This window comes from Onychomys torridus, chromosome 2 (genome assembly GCF_903995425.1).
Source record: "Onychomys torridus chromosome 2, mOncTor1.1, whole genome shotgun sequence".
NCBI lineage: Eukaryota > Metazoa > Chordata > Mammalia > Rodentia > Cricetidae > Onychomys > Onychomys torridus.
The window spans coordinates 55,031,335-55,050,921 of NC_050444.1; the positions used below are offsets into that span (position 1 = coordinate 55,031,335).

Consider the following 19,587-nt stretch of genomic DNA (forward strand, 5'->3'; position numbering starts at 1 on the left):
ACATCTGGACTATTTCCAGTTTCTGGTATTATGAATAGAGCAGTAATGATCATGGGTGATCAAGTGTCTCTGTGGCAGGAGTCTTCTGGATATATGCCCAAGTGTGGAATGGCTGGACCTTGAGGGAGGACTGTTATCCCCAGCTTACTGAGGAAGCACCACACTGATTTCCATAGGGGATGTATAGGCTTACACTCCCACCAGCAGTGAATAACCTGTTCACCATTCCTCACATCCCCACCAGCATACATTGTCAAATAATATTTTATTTATTTATTTTAATTTCTTTTTACTTTATGTGTATTGGTGTTTTGCCTGCATGTATGTCTGTGGGAGGGTGTTGGGTCCCCTGGAGCTGGAAGCACAGACAGTTGTGAGCTGCCATGTGGGTGCTGAGAGTTGAACCTGGGTCCTCTGGAAAAGCAGCCAGTGCTCTCAACCCATCCCTCCAGCCCCTGTCATGTGTTTACCTGATCTTAGCTAATCTGACTGGATGGAATCTCAAAGTACTTTTGACTTGCATTTCCCTGATGGCTAGGGATGGTGACCATTTCTCTTAGTGTTTCTCAGTCATCTATGTTTCACCTTTTGAAAACGTTCTGCTTAGTTCTGTACCTCATTTTTAAATTTTTTAACTGAGTTATTTGTTTTCCTGATGTTCAGGGTTTTTTAAGTTTTTTTAAAAAATATATTTTAGATATTAACCTTCTATCAGAGATATAATTGGTAAAGATAATTTCCCATTCTGTAGCCTGATACTTTGTCCAAATGATGGTGTCCTTTGTCATGCAGAGCTTTTCAGTTTAATGAGGTTCTATTTGTTGATTGTTGTTCTTAGTGCCTGTGCTATTGGTGTCCTGTTCAGAAAGTTCTTTCCCATGCCAATGAGTTCAGGTCTATTTCCCACTTTCTCTTCTATCAGATTCAGAGTGTCAGGTCTTATGTTGAGATCTTGATCCATTTGGACTTGAGTTTTATGCAGGGTGATAGGGATGAATCTATTTGCATTTTTCTACGTGCAGCCATGAAGTTTGACCAGGATCATTTGTTGAAAATGCTGTATTTTTGACTTCTTTAAAAATTAGGTGTCCCAAAGTGTGTGTGTGTGTGTGTGTGTGTGTGTGTGTGTGTGTGTGTGTGTGTGTATAAAACCACTGTAGCTCTGAAGTGCTGAAATCTGGGATGGTGATACCTCTAGCAGTTCTTTTATTATTCAGGATTGTTTTAGCTATCCTGTTTTGTTATTCATTTGTTTCCATATGAAGCTGAAAATTGTTTTTTCAATATCTGTGGGGAACTGTGTTGGAATTTTGATGGGGTTTGTGTGGCATCTGTAGAGTGCTTTTCATGGGATGGCCATTTTTACTCTATTAATCCTACCAATCCATGAGCATGGGAGAACTTTCCCCCTTCTGGTGTCTTCTTCAATGGCTTAAAGTTTTTATTATACAAGTCTTTCAATTGCTTGGTTAGAGTTATCTCAAGGGTTTTGTTGTTGTTTGTTTGTTTGGCTGTTCTGAAAGTTACTATTTGCCTGGTTTCTTTCTTCCTCTGTCATTTGCATATAGGAAGGCTACTGATTTTTGTGTATTAACTCTGTATTCTGCTACTTTGCTGAAAATATTTATCAGCTGTATACATTTCCTGGTGGAGTCTTTTGGGTCTTTTATGTATCAAATCATTTCATCTGCAAATAAGGATCCTTGACTTCTCCCTTTCCTATGTGTACCCCTTGATCTCCTTCAGCTGTCTGATTGCTCTAGCTAAGACTTCAACTATTATATTGAATAGATTTGGAGAGAATGGACAACCTTCCCTCCCGTAGGTCTTATATATCAAGAAATCCATCTGTTTATTTTAGATTTTCCAGTTTGATGGAGTACAGATTTGTAAAGTATGTCATGATTCTCTGGATTTCCTCAGTATCTGTTGTAATGTCCTCCTTTTCATCTCTAATTTTATTAATTTGGATCTTCTCCCTCTGTCTTATAATTAACATAGTTAGGTGTTTGTCAGTCTTATTTTCTCCCATCCAAGTACTAACCAGGTTCAACCCTGCTAAGCTTCTGAGATCAGACATTGTTGATCTTTTTGCAAGTACCAACTCTTTGTTTCATTGATTCTTTGTGTTGTTTATTTATTTATATTTTATCATTTTCAGCCTCCTGTTTGATTGTTTCTTGCTGTCTCCACCTTTTGAGTTGTATTTCTTTTTGTTCTGAAGCTTTCAGGAGTACTGTTAAGTTACTAGCATGAGATCTCTCCATTTATTTTATATAGGCCCTTAGTGCTATGGACTCGTCCCTTAGAACTGCCTTTATGGTACTCCATAAGTTCAGGTATGCTGTGGTTTCATTCGTGTTCAATTCTAAAAAGTTTTTAATTTTCTTCTTGATTTATGTCTCGACTTAGCTGTCATTCAGCAGTGGGCTGTTCAGCTTCCATAAGTTTGCATACTTTCTGTTGTTGTTGACACCCAGCTTTAATTGTGGTGACCAGTCAGGTTACAGAGGGGTTATTTTAAGTTTCTTGTATATGTTAAGACTGGCTTTGTATCCAAGTACGTGGTCAATCTGGAGAAAATTTTTCTTTTGTGCTTGGGTGAGATGTTCTGAAGATGTTAGGTCCCTTTGACTCATGACATTATTTAGCATCAGCAGTTTTCTGTTTCTGTTTTGTCTGGATGACCTGTTCACTGGTGAGAGTAGAGTATTGGAGTTACCCACTATCAGTGTGTGAGGACAAACATGTGATTTAAGCGGCAGTAGTGTTTCTTTTATGTACTCGGGTGCCTTTGTATTTGGTGTATAAATGTTAAAAACTGCAGTTTCCTATTGGTGGAATTTTCCTTTGATGAGTATGTAGTCTCCTTCCCCATCTCTTCTGATTAGTTTTGGTTTGAAGTCTATTTTGTCAGATATTAAAATGGATACACTGGCTTTTTTCTTGGGTTCATTTTGCTCAGAATTATTTTTTCCATCCTTTTCACCTAAGGTGGTATCTACCCTTCATGGTGAGGTGTGTTTCTTGGATGCAACAGAAATATGGACCCTGTTTGAGGAATTGAGCATCAGTATTGAGAATTCTCAGCGAGCAATGTTGATTGATTCCTGTTTTGTTTTGATATGCCCTCCCTTGATTGATTGTTCTGGGATTATTTATTCCTGCGTCTTCTTGGGTGCAGTTAACCTCTTTAGACCAATTTTGCTTTTCTACTAGTCTGTCTGTAGAGTTGGATTGGTAGATAGAAATAGCTTAAATTTGGTTTTATCATGGAGTGTTTTTATTTTTCTGTTTATTGTGATTGAAAGCTTTGCTGGGTGTAGTAGTCTGAGCTGGCATCTGTGTCTCTCAGTTTGTAGACCATCTGTCCAAGTTCTTCTGGTTCTCAGTCTCCCTTGAGAAGTCAGGTATGGTTCCAATGGCTCTGCCTTCATATGTTACTTGGTCTTTTTGCCTTGGAGCTTGTAATATCCTTTCTTTATTCTGTATATTTCGTTCTTTTGATTTATTATGTACAGAGGGGAGTTTCTTTTCTGGTCTTGACTATTTGATGCTCTGCATGCTTCTTGTACCTTGATAGGCATCCCTTTCTTTATTTTGGGAGAACTTTTCTTCTGTGATTTTGTTTAAAAATGGTTTCTGGACATTTAACCTGAGCTGCTTCTCCTTTCTCCATCCATATTGCTCACAGGGTTAGTCTTTTCATGCTGTCCTAGATTTCCTAGATGTTTTGGATTTGGATTGTTTTAGATTTTAACATTTACTTTGACAGAGCTGTCCATTTCTTCTTCCTTGTCTTCTTCTTATTTATTTATTTTTAATTTTTTTGAGACAGGGTTTCTTTGTATAGTTTTGGTGCCTGTCCTGGAACTCACTCTGTAGACCAGGCTGGCTTCGAACTCACAGAGATCCACCTGCCTCTGCCTCCCGAGTGCTGGGATTAAAGACGTGCACCGCCGCCACCGGCTCTGCCTTGTCTTCAACAACCGAGATTCTCTCTTCCATTTCTTGTAATCTATTGCTGATGCTTTCCTCTGAGCATTTGTTTGAAATCCTAATTTTTTTATCTCCAGTTTTGCTTTCCTTAGTGATTCCATTTCTTTGTCAAATTTCCATGTTCTGAATTGTCATTATGTCACTCAACTGTTGGTGTCTTCACAGACTTCATTAAGGGTTATTCATATATTCTTGAAGGTCCTTGAACATATTCCTAATGGCTGTTTTGAAGTCCTTGTCCTGTACTTTCGCTATATTGCATTTCTCAGGGCCTACTATAGTAGTTACTGGCTTTTGGTAGAGGCATATTCTCTTGGTATTCATGTGTGTGTTTATGCTGGAGTCTAGGTGTCTGGAGTTAAGGTATCTGAGGTGATTCGATGTTGACAGCTGGTCTTGTCTTTGTTGGGTGTTTTCTTCTTTGGTTGCTGTTGGCCTCTCTGGATCCTAGGCAAATGTGTCTGTGGGTTCCCTGGTAGACACAGCTTTTTCAGGTCGGTGGGCAGCAGAAAGGAATTGAGATGGGCTAGGAGAAGAGGCTGGGAGGGGCTGTGGAAAAAGGTAGGGGGATCTGGTCCCCACCAAAAGACAGTCCCCAAGGGTTGGAGGGGCTCCTGCAAGCAGGCTGCAGTATGGACAAAGAATGAGTCTGGAGATCAGGGATGCAAGGGTGAGGAGAATCCTGGGTCTGTACCGAGAGGTGGAGTTCTCAGTGAATGGAGCTGGTGTGGGAGAGGGCTGCTGTGAGCAGGCTACCACAGGATGAGAAATAAGTCTGCAGAGAATGTACCAGAGGGCAGGGAGGATAGTGAGAATCATCACCCTGAGTTCCAACCCGGTGTGGCCACTGATGGATTGGTGGTTGGCACAAAGGATGGAGATGAACTGGAAATGAAGCCTGCGAGGGTCCTCAGGAAAGAGCTAAACTGGGTCTGCACCAAGAGGCAAAGTCCCCCGGGAGTGAGATCTGAAACTGTTCACAGCTCTCACCGAGGCCTAGGAATTCAGGATTCCTTAGCCTTTGACAAGCAGCCACCAGTACAGCACCTGGGTCTGGGATCTGAGATCCCTGGCCCTAATGGTCTGGCAGCAGTCTGGAGATCTTCAGCTACCAGGACCGGCAATTCCTCTTCTCTTGCTTTCACGGCCCTTGATCCTGCCCAGTTTCCACTCTCTGTCCTCTATGCTTTCTCTGCGCCCCAGCTCCTGTCCTCTCCAGCCTTCCTGCTGCCTCTTGCTCCTGTGGTCACTGGTCAGGAGGCAGCTGCCACCGCTTTGTCTTTGCTGCTTGTGTTTCCCACTGCACTCCGCCAGCCTCACAGGTCTGTCTTCTGCAGCTGTTAGATGGCTGCCCCTGCAGCCCCAAGTGTGGGCTGCTCTGCTGCTGCAGACGCTCAGCGGCTGCTGCCTTTGTTCCCTGTCTCGGGTACTTCTATTTTCATGTTACCGGCTCAGACATGCCTAAAATTAGGTAACAAAAGACCGCTCAGGAGAAGCTAGGGGTACGCACTAATGTTACAGCGCCAGTGGAGGCAACACAGAAAGGCATCTCCCAGTTATCTCACCAAACTGAGCTGAACAGCCTGCTAATACAACCGGAGAATGGTGTTCATGCAAAAACAGCGGGCCCCGCATGCAAATGAAGGCTCGCATTTGGACCATCAAGGCGCTGTCCCTCTGCACTTATCACCAAGGTCACTGTGTTAGGCCACCAGGGGAAAATCCACTCCCCTGCTTAGTGGACATGGTTTCAAGGTAACCGAGATGCTAGATGTCACCAAGGGTTGTGATTTAAATAGTCCAGGTTGTGGCCACACTTCAGGAGCCAGAGCGAGCAGCGGGCAACCACTGTCTTGTTTCCTTAAAATAGCCATGTAGAGTTTTCTTTCTTTCTTTCTTTCTTTCTTTCTTTCTTTCTTTCTTTCTTTCTTTCTTTCTTTCTCTCTTTCTCTCTTTCTCTCTTTCTTTCTTTTTGGTTTTTCGAGACAGGGTTTCTCTGTGTAGCTTTGCGCCTTTCCTGGAACTCACTCTGTAGCCCAGGCTGGCCTCGAACTCAGAGATCCGCCTGCCTCTGCCTCTTGAGTGCTGGCATTAAAGACGTGCGCCACCACCGCCCGGCTAGAGTTTTCAACATAGCTGGTGCTAGCATAAGGGCACCATCCAGTCGTCAGACTGCCGGAGCTTTTGCTTAAGGCAGCCAGGGTGCCAACAGAAAGCCGGATCGATGCCAACTAGGGATCAAATCCCCATTCCCCACCCTTTCTTATTTACAGAAAAATAGACACAGAAGGAGTAAGAACATGACATTACCACCAGTAGATTTCTAGCCATCTTTACCGCTTGCCTGGTCCCCTCAGAAGGGCTCTGATCTTCTTCCCAAGGAGGCCGATCCCTCTTGAGAATCTGTTCTCGATTTTCCACACAGCGGAGAAATATTTGGACAAAGAATAAGAACAGCAAACGCTGAGTTTAGACCCAGCTCTGCTGTCTGAACTCCACCCCGGTTTCCTCACGGGTAGAAAGAGGTTGCAGAACCCCTGTCCCATCTTCCTCCTAGGATCCCATGTAAGGGTCACATGAGGTCATGCATGGGAAAGCTGTTTTGAAACTGAAGGATTCTAGACATACATTATGTATTATTATTATTAATGAACACACTGATAATAGGTAGAGGCTTCCTGTTTTATGAAAAGAGGAGACAAAAGTTGTGTTCCAGAGTAAAAAGTTCCTTTATTTATTGGATTGTTTATTATTGCTGTTGGGACTGAATCTAGGGCCTTACCAGTGCTAGGCAAGTACTTCACCAATGAGCTACCCCCCAGGCTTCCCAAAGCCCCTTTAAGAATTGATGCTCTGTAAACATTAGCCAAGTATGAATTAAGACTAAGTATTTATCCTTTGGATTCCCTAGAAATGCTGTACTTCCAATACTTTACTTTGTCACATTGTACTGAAATGCAAATAAGGCGTTCCACACAGGAATGCTGTATCAATCACAGTACAAAGCCCAGAATTCAGTCTCCTAGCAATAACACACACACACACTCCCCAACTTATTGTGCCAGAGAGGTAAGTACCCAGTGAGAGCTTACTTCACACATTCAGGAAAAACTCTTAATAACAATGTTTGGTCCAGTTTTGGCTAGTGCCCAAACTGGACAGAAATCATCTGGGACTTATCTAGGTTTTGAGTTATATTATATGTGATGTCATCTACATAGCTCTTTTAAGCTCCACACCCAAGTTATGGTTTGAGCAATTAACCATGTTTCACAGAGACAGAAATTTCAAGGCTTGGTTGTTTGGACAAATGGAGGTATTTACAATGTAATACATTGTCAGAGTTATCCCTGGACAGACCAAGGCTGCTTTTCCAGGCATTTGTCAGCCAAGGTCGCCCTATCTGTTTGGCAGAATCATAGTCTTTCTGATAAGATACCCAGACATGTTCCTTCAGCCAAATTCTACTTTATATAAAAACTTATTGTTTATTAAGCAAGTTGAATGGATGCTTTATAACATCAATTTATTACGCCCAGTTTCTCCTGTGTCATCATTACCAACACATTGCTGACAATTATATCAATCAACATGGCAGTCACCTAGAAAACATGACAATTCCACATCTGTGTTCACCTGGGTAACTGCTGACCCCTTACCAGAGGGCCTTTAAATTTTAGGAAAGGAACATGTTCCCTTTACAGAACTGACTTTCAAGCATGGTGTCTGAATTATTCAAGGGTTTCCATGTGGATGCCTGGTACCTGAGGAGGTCAGAAGAGGGTGTCAGATGTCCTGAAACTGGAATTATGGGCCTATCAACTATTGTGAGCCACCATGTGGGTGCTGGAAATTGAACCTGGGTCCTCTGCAAAAATAACAAGGGCTCTTGACCACTGAGCCATCTCTCCAGCCCCCTATTTAAATACTTTTGTTTGATAATCCTTTACTTTTCTATTTTAAAAGATAATCAAGCTTTCACCTAATTCTGCTCAGCTACCACTCTGGTAACAGTTTAACAATTAATAGTGTTTTCCATGTGGAACAGCAGGAGAGATATTTTGTCTTCTGCTTTTAACTGAGCCTTTCCAACTGTTGTTGGGGCAGCTGAGCTGTTTCAAAATGCAACATTAGGGTTGTGGAGGAAACACACAGGTAAGAGCATTTCCTGGGACATCACGTCTGCGTCCACACGTGCCTGAATTCCAGGGCTGCAGAAGGAAGCAGATGACTGAGGTGGCTTGCTGGCCATCCAGCCTAGCCAAAATGGTGAACTTCAGGGTCAGTGAGAGACCCTCCTTCAAGAAATAAGGCTGCTGAGATGGCTCCAGAGTTAAGAATGCACTGCTCTTGTAGAAGACTACAGAGTTCAGCTCCCAGCACCCATATTAGGCGGCTCACAAACCACCTGCAACACCAGCTCTAGAGGAGCCAACCCTCTGGCCTCAGTGGGTACCTACTCACATGAACATATCCACATATAGATATACAAGATACATATTATTATCATTAATAGTAATAATGATAATAAAGAGCTGGCTGTGATAGCCCACACCTTTAAACTCAGCACTTGGGAGGCAGAGGTAGGTGGATCTCTCTGTGTTGTAGGCCAGCCTGATCTACAATAGTGAGTCTGGGCCAGCCAATGTAACATAGTGAGCCTTGTCTCAAAATGAATACATGAATGAATGAATAAAGTGGAGAATAACACAAGAAGATACTTAATGTCTGTATCAGGCCTCTGCATGTGCATCCATGAGCTTTCCCCCAACACATGCAAATTAATTAATCTTAAAATGCAGTATAAGCACCATGAACTCCAACTCCTTTACTATTTATTTTGTTAAGAGACACGGTCTCTCATAAATAGCCCAGGCTGGCTCAAACTTGTGATCTTTCTGCCTCAGTTTCCAGAATGTTGGGATTACATGTATATGCTACTATGTCCACTTATGACCCATAACTCTTACTTAAATGTAACTTTGAAATAAGGGCACTCTGCTTTAAGTTTTCTCAATGCTGGGGACAGAACCAGTAAGGCCTTGCACATGCCAGGTAAGTGCTCTACCACTGGGTGGCATTCCCAGCCTTTCCTAATCTTTATTTTTCTTTATTCATGAACACAGAGGTAGACCCCAGCACTAGAAACAGAACACATAGATTTAAATTCCTGGTTTAAGCATTCATGAATTAGAAAAAGGAAATTGGAGAGTTTTAGGCAAGCCTGGGTTACATAGTGAGATTCGATGTCAAACAAAATGAATAAGATAAAACTCTGGATCTCCTATCTGCTACAGGAGAACTGTGTAGCACTTGGATCTTAGTTTTTGCCTCTGAAATTGGGCTGGATCAGTGGTTCTCAATTCTGGTTGCACAGCTGTTGTATAACAGACTTTTCCTGGACAGATGCAAAACACACACACACACACACACACACACACACACACACACACACACACACGTCTATTCGCTCCAGATAGGTAGCCCATGACAGACCATACAGATACCACCAAAGTCCAACTTGGTGAACCAATGTGTTTTACTGGGATTATTTACAAGAATATGGGTGAAGGGTTACTCACAGGAGCAGAAATAACTGAAAGACAGCTGCATCAATAAAGCCCACCCCAAGGGTGCCAGCTCACAAAAGTTGGGAACCTGTAGGGCCTGCAGGTAGGTCAGCAGGTTGGAGAGTGTCCTCTCTAATCCCAGGTGGCTCAGTTAGTCTAAGCCTCTTCCAGGGAGCTTAGTTGGTTTTTGTTTTTTTTCCAGGTACTTCCTTAGGTTTCTGCTTCTTCCCTGTGGCTGGGCTTGTCTCAGTGCCTTCTTTGCCACTTGGCTTGTCAGCAGTCTTCACTGCTCATACACTCTTGGGGAGGAAGAGGGCCTGTTGAATCTGGTCAGTTTCAGGAACTTCCTGAAGCTGTTTTGAATTGTTTACTTTCTGTCTGTCTTAGGATTTCTATTGCTCTGAAGAGACACCACGACCAAGTCAACTCTTATATAAAGGAAAACATTTAATTGAGGCTAGCTTACAGTTTAGAGGTTTAATGTATTATTGTCAAGGCGGGTGGCATGGTGGCACCAGTGTGTGTCTACAGTGCTGGAGAAGGAGCTGAGAGTTCTACATCTTGATCCACAGGCAGCAGAAGCAACTGCTTGCCACACTGAGTGTAGCTTGAGCATAAGAGACGTCAAAGCCCACCCCCACAGCGACACACTTCCTCCAACAAGCCCATACTTACTCCAACAAAGCCACACCTCCTAAGAGTGCCACTCCCTTTGCGGGCTATTTTCTTTCAAACAGCCACACTGTCTTAATGAGCTTCCCTGAAGGATGGAATGTTTCAACTGAGAGGAAACTGCTACACAATAGCAGGACCATTGGGAAGTTTGAAGCTAGCGTAGCTAACTATAACCGTGGTTCTGGAGATTCTAATATGCAACCAGAGTAGAGAATTACTGGACTCAGTACTTGCTGAGGTGCTTGTAACTATGTCTCCTTGGATGGCAGAGTTGCAATGGTCATCCCTCTGTAACCAGGCCAGCTTCTCTTCCCACCTGCAGGATCTAACTGAGCTCTTTTGTTTGCTGCCTGTAGTTCCCGTGTATGTGTGGAATGCTTCACTCAAGAACCATGATGCTAGATGGAAGCTACAGTGAATCTGAGGCCAACAGCCTGGCTGGCTACCCGAGAAGCCATATTCTAGCGGAAGAAGAAAGGCAAGACAAGATAGTGGTCCATTTGGCCCTCAACAGTGAATTGACGTCCTCCAGAAAGAGAGGACTTCTCAAAGGCCAAATGGGGCTTTACATCTTCCAGAACACCCACACCATTGACAAATACTCCAGGTTGATATTTCCAGCCTTCTATATATTTTTCAACCTAATTTATTGGTCAGTGTTTTCCTAGGGATTCCAAGGCTGTGTCTAAGACAGCCCTTGGTGGACACATGGACCTGACAACCACACTTCCTACACCAGACCAAGCAGCTGGCTTGGAGGAGTCCAGGGACCTCCAGCTGCCCTCACCCCATCTTTGTGGGTCTTTTCCTAGATCATGCTGTGTTCCACATCACACTTCCCACCTCTCTCAACAGAGCTGTCTTTTGCTGTATGTGAACTTGCTCACAAGAACTCCCCCCACACCTACTTAACAAAAGACTCAAAGGCCTCCCAGATGTTCTGAGATGCTCAGTATGGAAAGAAAGAAAATGAAGGACAAACTAAGGGGCATTCTGGGTAAGAAACTGGGTGCAAAAATCTGTGAACTTATCCAGCTGGATTAAGTGCCTACACTGGAAGAAAAAAACTCAGAACGGGACAGGAAATGATTTGGCCTCAACAAAACTGGCAACTGACATGATTTTATAAATGCTAGAGGAAATCGTTCATTTCCCTATTCAATTAATCATTCATTAAACACCAAGCCCCCACCCTGTGCCTAGACCTGTGGGAATGAATGAGTAGTCTTTTCCTTCACTGAGCTTCTCTAAGCTGTGCTCATTCTACGTACACAGTGTATTCTGCATCCTGTTCTCTGCTCTGCCTCACTCGTCCACAGACCCATTCTGTTTCCTGGTGTTTTCACTCTAGGTCTGTCTAGAAAAGCACTTCCATGCTCTTGCAAGGCCCTCCTGAAGACAGCTCAGGGCTTCTTCCCTGGGGCATCCTTGCAGAATGAACCGAGGGCTGAGAATACAACAGGACTTGAGTATTGGAGAAAACACAGTGTGATCCTGGGGAGTGGGGGATCTAGGTCTGCAGTGGATCTAGTCAGATACCCCCACTTCCTGTTTCAGGTCCCTCCCCTTCTTCCTCAGCAAAACAGCATCCTTAATGTCATCATTATCATTATCCCTGTGTCCAAGTCCAGTCCCCACCCTAGAGGTTCCACATTCTAGAGTGACTTCTCCTCACTTCTACAAGGGGCTCTTTCCTCTACTACCACTGAGTGAGCATTAAGAAGGTAACCTGACTCATTTAGCTGACACTGAATCGTGGTAGGAGATGGCTAGAACATTTAAGGAAATCTCTGCCAGAATTTTGGGTGGTATAAAGGGTATGATTCTGATAAGAAGTTCTTTAAGTTAAAGCATCTGGGGTCAGAAGGTTGTTTCTCAGGAGCTAAGGGGGATGTCCCCCTCCAGATCCGTGCTTACTGAAGGACACTGTTCCTCTTCCTCACCATCCCCACCTGCTTCCTGTGAGGGGCTGGGTAGCTAGTTAAGAGCAGAAAAGCGATCCACAAAGGAAGGCGAAATCTCACTTCAAATTAAGTTCTGGCTGGTAGAGTCTGCTCCCCTGCACATGACTCCAGGACAGGAATTAGTTGTGCGGACCAGGCACACAGGACTATCGAACCTCCATGAATTTCCACCCAGGGAGGGCCTGCTGCTGCTGCTGCCGCCGCTGTTGCTTGATTCTTTCTCTCCCTCAGTGTGATTGGCTCTCACATCTCTGTTCCTTCAGGACCACTCCCCACCTTGTGTCCTCTATCCTCTTACATACATCTGTGTCAACTGGTTCCAGTTACTGGTTTCAACAGTTCCTTGCCCATGCTAAAGATTCATCATCTCTAGCCACCAGCCTTGACCTCAGCTGCAGCATCTAGCCCAACCGTTCAGAGGCTGTGTGCCAGAGTGGGATTCATAGAGCAGGCTCAGCCAGGCTAGTTCAAGTACCACTGTGACATGCATTACCTTAGGTGGCTGCAAGTTCAGTAAGCGTCCAAGGCTACCCTGATATTTAAGAATTCTCCAGAAGGACTCAGGGAACTCAGAAGAGCCATTATCTTCATGGTTACCACTTACTACTGTAGCGTAAAACCAGAATCAGCAAAGGAAGAGGTGCACAGGAGGACAGGGGTGGAACTCGAAAGTGTTCTCTCCTCTTGGACCTATATGGACTGTGCTTGTTCTCCCCAGCAAGGATGTGTGAAGAGTTCAGGAAGCTCAGCCAACTCATCGAGGTGTACAAACTTGGCATCACTGATTGTCCACATGACTGATCTTAGTCTGCAGCATTTCTGGAGGTTGAGCAGGTCTGCCTCAGGCACAAGGTGCCTAATGGGGTTCTAGAAACTGAGACGCTCAAGAACATGGGCCTCATCCAAGCTTGTCTCCTAACTGTCTCCTGTACTAGTTACTTTTTGTGTTGTTGGGACAAAATTCTTGACAGAAGTGATTGAAGGGAGGAAGGATTCACTTCATCGTTTTTGTCTGGCGTAGAGAGGAAGAGTTCAAATTGGCGGGAATGTGTGTCTGGGGCTACTCATGCTGGTGAATCAGATACAGAAAGCTCCAGCAAGAGCTGTATGCAGATATAACCTTTAAAGCCAACCCCTCCAACCTCTGTGACCATGTGCTAGCCAGGCCACGGGTCCCAAAGATTCCATGGCCACCTAAAACAGTGCTACCATCTGGGACAGTGATTCAGACATGTGAGCCTTCGGGAGACATTTGTATTCAAACCACAGCACCCCCTAAAAACCCAGCTTTTAGAGACATTTACCATGTGATCTAGACACTGAGTTTCCAACACACAGAACTTGGAGGGTCACATTCAAATCATAGCATGTGTTAGGACCACAGTAATGCTTCAACATGTGATATAAATTCTGAAGAAAGAAAGGTAAGACTGAGTCTCAAAGGCAAAGCTGTCCTTCAAATACTCTTCAAAGTGGGCATTTGGATAGGGAAATGTGGGGCCAGTTATGTGCTAGGTCTCTGCTAGGACAAGGAAGAATTTAATCTGTAGTAAGATGAGAATTTAGGGAACCTCAAACAGCTAGAGCAGGCTTGACTTAAGGCCAGAGAGGTGGCATCAGTAGTTCTGGCCACACCATGATCAGGTCATAGGACCCAATCACTCAATGACCAGAGTTCCTGAGAATGCAGATTACAAGCCTTAGTCTGGAGTTTTTGTAGCTGAGGATAGGGAAGGGGGAAGAGTTTTGTAATGGGCAGATTGGGGGATGGATGTGTTCCTTAGACAAGCTATGTTTGAGATGGCAGTGTATTGCCTCCTTTTGTAACTACTGGGTGTCTGAGGTTGGGATCAGCTGTGAGATGGTTTGTATGTCAAATGTGTTGCTTTGATTGGGTAAAATAAATAAAGTGCTAATTGGCCAGTAGCCGGGCAGGAAGGATAGGATAGGCGGGACAAGGAGGAGGAGGAGAATTCTGGAAAATAAAGGCTGGGAGGGAGACAGCGCCAGCTGCCACCATGACAAGAAAGATGTAAGGTACTGATAAGCCACAAGGCACGTGGCAAGTTATAGATTAATAGAAATGGGTTAATTTAAGATAAAAGAAGTAGATAACAAGAAGCCTGCCACGGCCATATAGTTTATAAGTAATATAAGCGTCTGAATGATTATTTTATAAATGGGTTATGGGACCACAGGGGCTTGGTGGCACCTGGAGAGAAGATCTCCAACTACAGGGATCAGCTGCCTTTCTCCTGAAATCTCCAAATAGCTGCTTCTTGGAACTTGGAGCTCAGGTTAAGGTGGCGTGGACTGCATGGTGACTATTGCTACTTGGCAAAGTTCCAGCATTTTGACTTCATAGATCACAATTCTCCTGGACCCTTTGGCTTGTAATTTTAATGATTCTCACTATGTGTGATGGGAGTTCCCCTATGCCTTTTCCCTTGGGAAATTTTGCGTGGGCTTTGAAGAAGGAAAATGTATAAATTGGCAACCCTCCCAGCTCACCCTCAGATCATGTCAGTCTCCTCCTTCCCTTCACTGACTCCACACACCTCTTGGGACCTGAACCCCGCTGGAACTGGACTCCAACATTGGCATTTGGTTGTGGCGGTGGTTCATTCATGTGCTCTCAGATGTGGCAACCATGTGTCACCAGCATAGATAAATTTTAATTAATTAATGTTAAATAACATTGAAACTTCTCAGGGGCACTAACCACGCTTCAGGCACTCTGCTCAATAGCCACAGAGGTTTTCTTACTGGATGGTGTAGGTCTATAGAACATTTCATAAGGGTTGAAAGTTCCTTAGATCAGTAGTTTTCAACCTTCCTAGTGCTGTGACCCGCATGGTGTCGTGACCCCCCAACCATAAAACTGTTTTTGTTGCTAATTTATAACTTACTTTTGCCACTTTTATGAATCATAATGTAAATTTTTTGGAGAAAGAGGTTTGCCAAAGGGGTAATGAGCCACAGGTTGAGAACTGCTGCCTTGGGTGAAGGGATCAGCCTGTGTAAACACACGGAAGGAGAGAGGAGAGCTTGGAAGGGCAGAGGAAAGGACATTTGGACAGGTCATTTCAGCTGGTTCCCAGGCTGCAGGAAGGACAGGTAAGAGCCCAGCTGTGCCAGGGCGCCAGGGCTCATAGTAAGTCTCCACCACACCAGTGCCAACGAGGACAGCTCCCCCTCTGTGGACCTGCCTGGCCAAGACCCCTGGATCTTTCAACCTTGTAGATCAGCAAAGAACTATGTGTATAAGTAAGGATAACTGCATGGTGAATTTTTCTTGAAACTTTTAAATCTCCAGATACTTAGATGCATTGCCTTGGTTAAAAGTCACTGAGTCTGAGTTTAAGGCCAGCCCGGACTATATATCAAGAACTTGTCCTGGGCTGGAGAGGTGGTTTAGTGTAAGAACATTTAGAATACTTAGCTGTTCTTTCAGAAGACCCTGGTTTGGTTCCCAGCAACTGGCTGTAACTCTAGTACACATAAACTCTCTCTCTCTCTCTCTCTCTCTCTCTCTCTCTCTCTCTCTCTCTCCTCTCTCTCTCTCACACACACACAAGTAAACACATGTTAAAAAATTAACACGAGCTGGGGGGTGGTGGTGAACACCTTTAATCCCAGCACTTGGGAGGCAGAGCCAGGCGGATCTCTGTGAATTCAAGGCCAGCCTGGTCTACAGAGCGAGATCCAGGACAGGCACTACACAGAGAAACCCTGTCTTGAAAAGCCAAAAAAAACAAAAACAAAAACAAACAAACAAACAAAAATACCTGAGCTGCAACTCCAGAGTCCTGACTTTTCTCTGGATGTGGTCTGAGGCCATATTCCCTGGGGGACTCTGGGGAGGCAGGAGACGGAAGACAGGGATAAGTAGAAACTGTGACCACAAGGCCAACGAACAAAGAGGGATCAAAAAGGAAGGTGACCCCCTTCCTCTTTCCTCAGCAACTTATCTGGCCCGCTCCGCGCACCAGCCCAGCAGAGCAGCAGAGAACACTCCGCCAACCGGGCAGTGGCTGTTCGGGGACCTGATCATCTAAGAGGCAGTGAAGCAGAGTTGTAGGGTGAGACATGGAAGCAGGGCCACGATGGTAACAGAAGCCCTCAGCTCCTAGTCCGTTCCACTCCATGGCTTTCTGTTTTGTTGTTGTTGTTATTACTTTGATTTCTGTTTTTGTTAATCATTTGTTGGGGGAAGTTTCTGTTTTCTCCTTTGAACATTCCTCAGATTTATCTAGAAGGCTTTGGCTTCCTGGTGGCGTGGGTTCAAAGGAAGGAGGATGAAAGGGGGCAGGCCCTGCCACAGGGCTGATGGGCACAGAAGCAGTCCCCCCTCCTCCAGCCCTCCCCCACGCCCCCCCCCCCCCCCCCCCCCCCGCCTTCTTTTCCCAATGCAGCCCTTGTTCCCCGACTGGGAAGCTGGCTGCCACAGGTCCTGTGTCCCCTGCCATGGTTTTAAGATGCTGCGGAGCTCTGAGAGCAGGCAGGGTGAATGGGTGGAGGTGAGGTGGAGAGAGGCAGTGTGGGGCGCACAGGGGAGGGTGAAGCTGTGGCAGGGATGCAAAGGGCCCTAGAGCAAGGACTTGCTTGTGTTCTTAACCGCTTTGTTTCAGGGTCCAGGACAGTGCTTGATACATGGGAGATGCTCGCTGTATTGATGAGAGAAATCAAGGAACAACCCCTGGCTGTCAGAGCCCTCTATGCCCTAGGCACCATGCCGGCTCTTTACATCCCGTGATTTCCTCTTAGCAACCGGGCATCTCAGTCTCATTGCATATAGAGGCAGGAGTCTAGAGAGCCAAAGGGTGTACTTCGGAGGTTGAGGCCCGCATTCTAGACACTCTGGTTTTGCTCCCCAGAACCACATAAACCGGACATGGTAGCACAGATCCTGCACTCGGGAGGGAGAAACAGGGAAGATCAGAACTCCAAGGCTACACAGTGAATTTGAAGATAGCCTGGGCTACATGAGACCCTGTCTCAAAAAAAAAAAAAAATTAAGGAAAAGAAAATAAGGAAGGAAGAAAAGAAAGGAGAAAGGGAGGGAGGGAGGGAGGGAAGGAGGGAGGAAGGAAGAGACTTTGCTAGCTTGGTGATTTTTGAACCATTTAATTCTATGAATCTTTTGTTTTGTGTAAAAACAATTTTTGAATGTGGCAGTTCCTGCCCGTTGGGGTAGATATGAGGTGTGAATGGGTGGCGGGGGTTCTCTTAGTAGTAAAGCCTTTGTGAGGAGTGCCTGAGTGCACTGAAAAGGAAAGACTAACAGCAAATAAATTCAAATTCCCAGCTCAGTGCCTGCCCCAGAGAAATGTAAGTGGATTAAAGAGAGGAGGAGAGGAAGGGGTGGGGGGAGGGGGGAGGCAGGAGATTTGAAGGGGGAAGAGTTGCCGATGGGGCTGCCAGCTTTAAATTTGCCAGTCAAACACCACTTAAATTTACTATTTATTTATCTAGTCATGTGTGCACACATACATGTGAGTCATGGTGAACATGTATGCCGAGGTCAGAGGACAACTCTCGAGAGTCCGATTCTCTCCTTCCGCCATGTGGGTCCTGGGGACTGAGCTCAGGTCATGTGGCTTGGCGGCAAGTGCCTGTACCTGTGGTGCCATCTCACCGGCCCCATCGCTATCATTTTTAAAGCTTAAAAAAAATGAACATTGAGAATGAAAGGTCTGATCCTGAAGTGTGTGAAATTCTTCCTAAAACCCAGTGTGTGCTGTATCCACATTCTTTTCATCAAAAGGACAGACCCATGGCACTTTTGGGAGTAGATCCCATTGTGCAGATGAGAAAACTGATGGAGAGAGACTCCATAGCTTGCTTAGTGCTGGCTCGTGTTTAGAGAAAAGGGTTTCCTCACTTATTCTTCATTAGTTATGGAGCTCAGGTTACTTGACAGTCAATAAATCGCTTGAAATTGGTGACAGTATAGGATTTCACAGTCTGGACCTAGATTTCAATCTTCAACCTTCTGGCCCTTTGGGATGCCTGTGAGAACTCTGTGGAGGTAAAATAAGAAACCACTCAGTCATGTTTTGTGATGGCAAGACACTTCAGAAGGTCCTCCATCTTGTATGGCTGCTGAGGCCATTCTGGGTTTAACTAGAATTTGAGCTCCTTGATGGAGAATCCTACAGAAAATCACCCAGCTCTATTCTAGAACCTGAGGCCAAGATGCCCTAGCTAACTTATCTTGGCTTCTGTTAAACTGCCTGCTTGAGCAAACTTCCCCTGCAGCTGCAGAGTGAGATACCATGACAGGTTTTGCCTTTAAAAATCCCCTACACTAAACACTGGCCCCTGAACACACTTGACCCTGAATACCTGAGTGAGGTGCCAGGAGTAAAGACTTTCAGTTGGCTATAAACTGTATTGAGTGGTCATCTCTCCTGGGCTCTCTGTTAATAGTATTCCATTGAGTTTCCTAGGTTATATTTCTGGACTCAGAAAAAATTCCTGTAAAAAATTGTGTGATTGGGGTGTTGTACCCATTTCACGAAACTTCTAGAGACCACCAAGGAGCTGGTTTCTGATGCAAGCACATAAGGGTCCTTTTATTCAGGTTCAACCTGGGCCACTGCATGGCAGATGTAAGGAAATGTAGCGGCAGCCATGAGCCCAGGTGTAGAGGGTTTTTATAGGGAAAAACCACAAGCCAGGAATTGGCAACTTGGGATTGGGTAAAAGGGGCAAGGTGATTTTTTGAAACTATTGGTCTAGACTTTTAGTGGGGAACTACAACCCACTGAACAGGATTATCTGGACTGCTCAGCAGGATTATCTAGGTATCTCCAAGGGCCATAAACCACAGACAGGATCCTGTTAAGCTTTCCTTTCCTGTATAAACCACAGACAGGATGTCTGCAGGCGAATACTGCTCTGTATCCATTCAAGTTATCATGACATATTCCTGAGGTCCTTCCTAGAACTGAGTATCCAGCAAGTGGTCTGAGATGGTGGCCCTTTCCCTAAAATAGAGCCTGTAAAGTTAAGTCTAGGCACAGGGGCTGGAGAGATGTTGTGCCCAGATCGCAACCCCCAGAGAGACCACCAAAGACGAGTGTGCTGGAATGCAAAAGCAAGGTTTAATTTGGGTTATCCAAAAGCAATACATGCCTAGGCAGGGACTTCGTCCAATACATCCAACGCAGTGGAGGCTGGAGGAAGTGCCCTCCCCTCTGCAAGCTCAGGTTTTAAAGGCGAAAAGCACAAGGTTACATCAGTTAGGGGTGCTAGTACAGGAACAATTCTGATTGGCTTGCTTCTAGGGACTTTCTAGAAATCATGGCTTAATCTTACTTCTAAGGGGGTGGTTGCCTGTCACCATTTCTCATTGGCTGCTCTCAGGTGGGGAC

The 19,587-nt window shown here is 44.9% G+C and overlaps 1 protein-coding gene across 3 annotated transcripts in view; it reads left to right on the forward strand.

The window, feature by feature from the left end:
- The window catches only part of Gabrr2 (gamma-aminobutyric acid type A receptor subunit rho2), a 45,745-nt gene extending 31,629 nt beyond the window's left edge, over positions 1-14,116 (forward strand). For all 3 annotated transcript variants that reach the window (XM_036179590.1, XM_036179589.1, XM_036179591.1), the window contains one exon: positions 10,601-14,116. In XM_036179590.1, the coding sequence (XP_036035483.1) occupies positions 10,601-10,912 (312 nt within the window). In that variant the 3' untranslated portion in view covers positions 10,913-14,116. The remainder of the gene's footprint in view (positions 1-10,600) is intronic.
- The last annotated feature ends 5,471 nt before the right edge of the window (positions 14,117-19,587 follow it).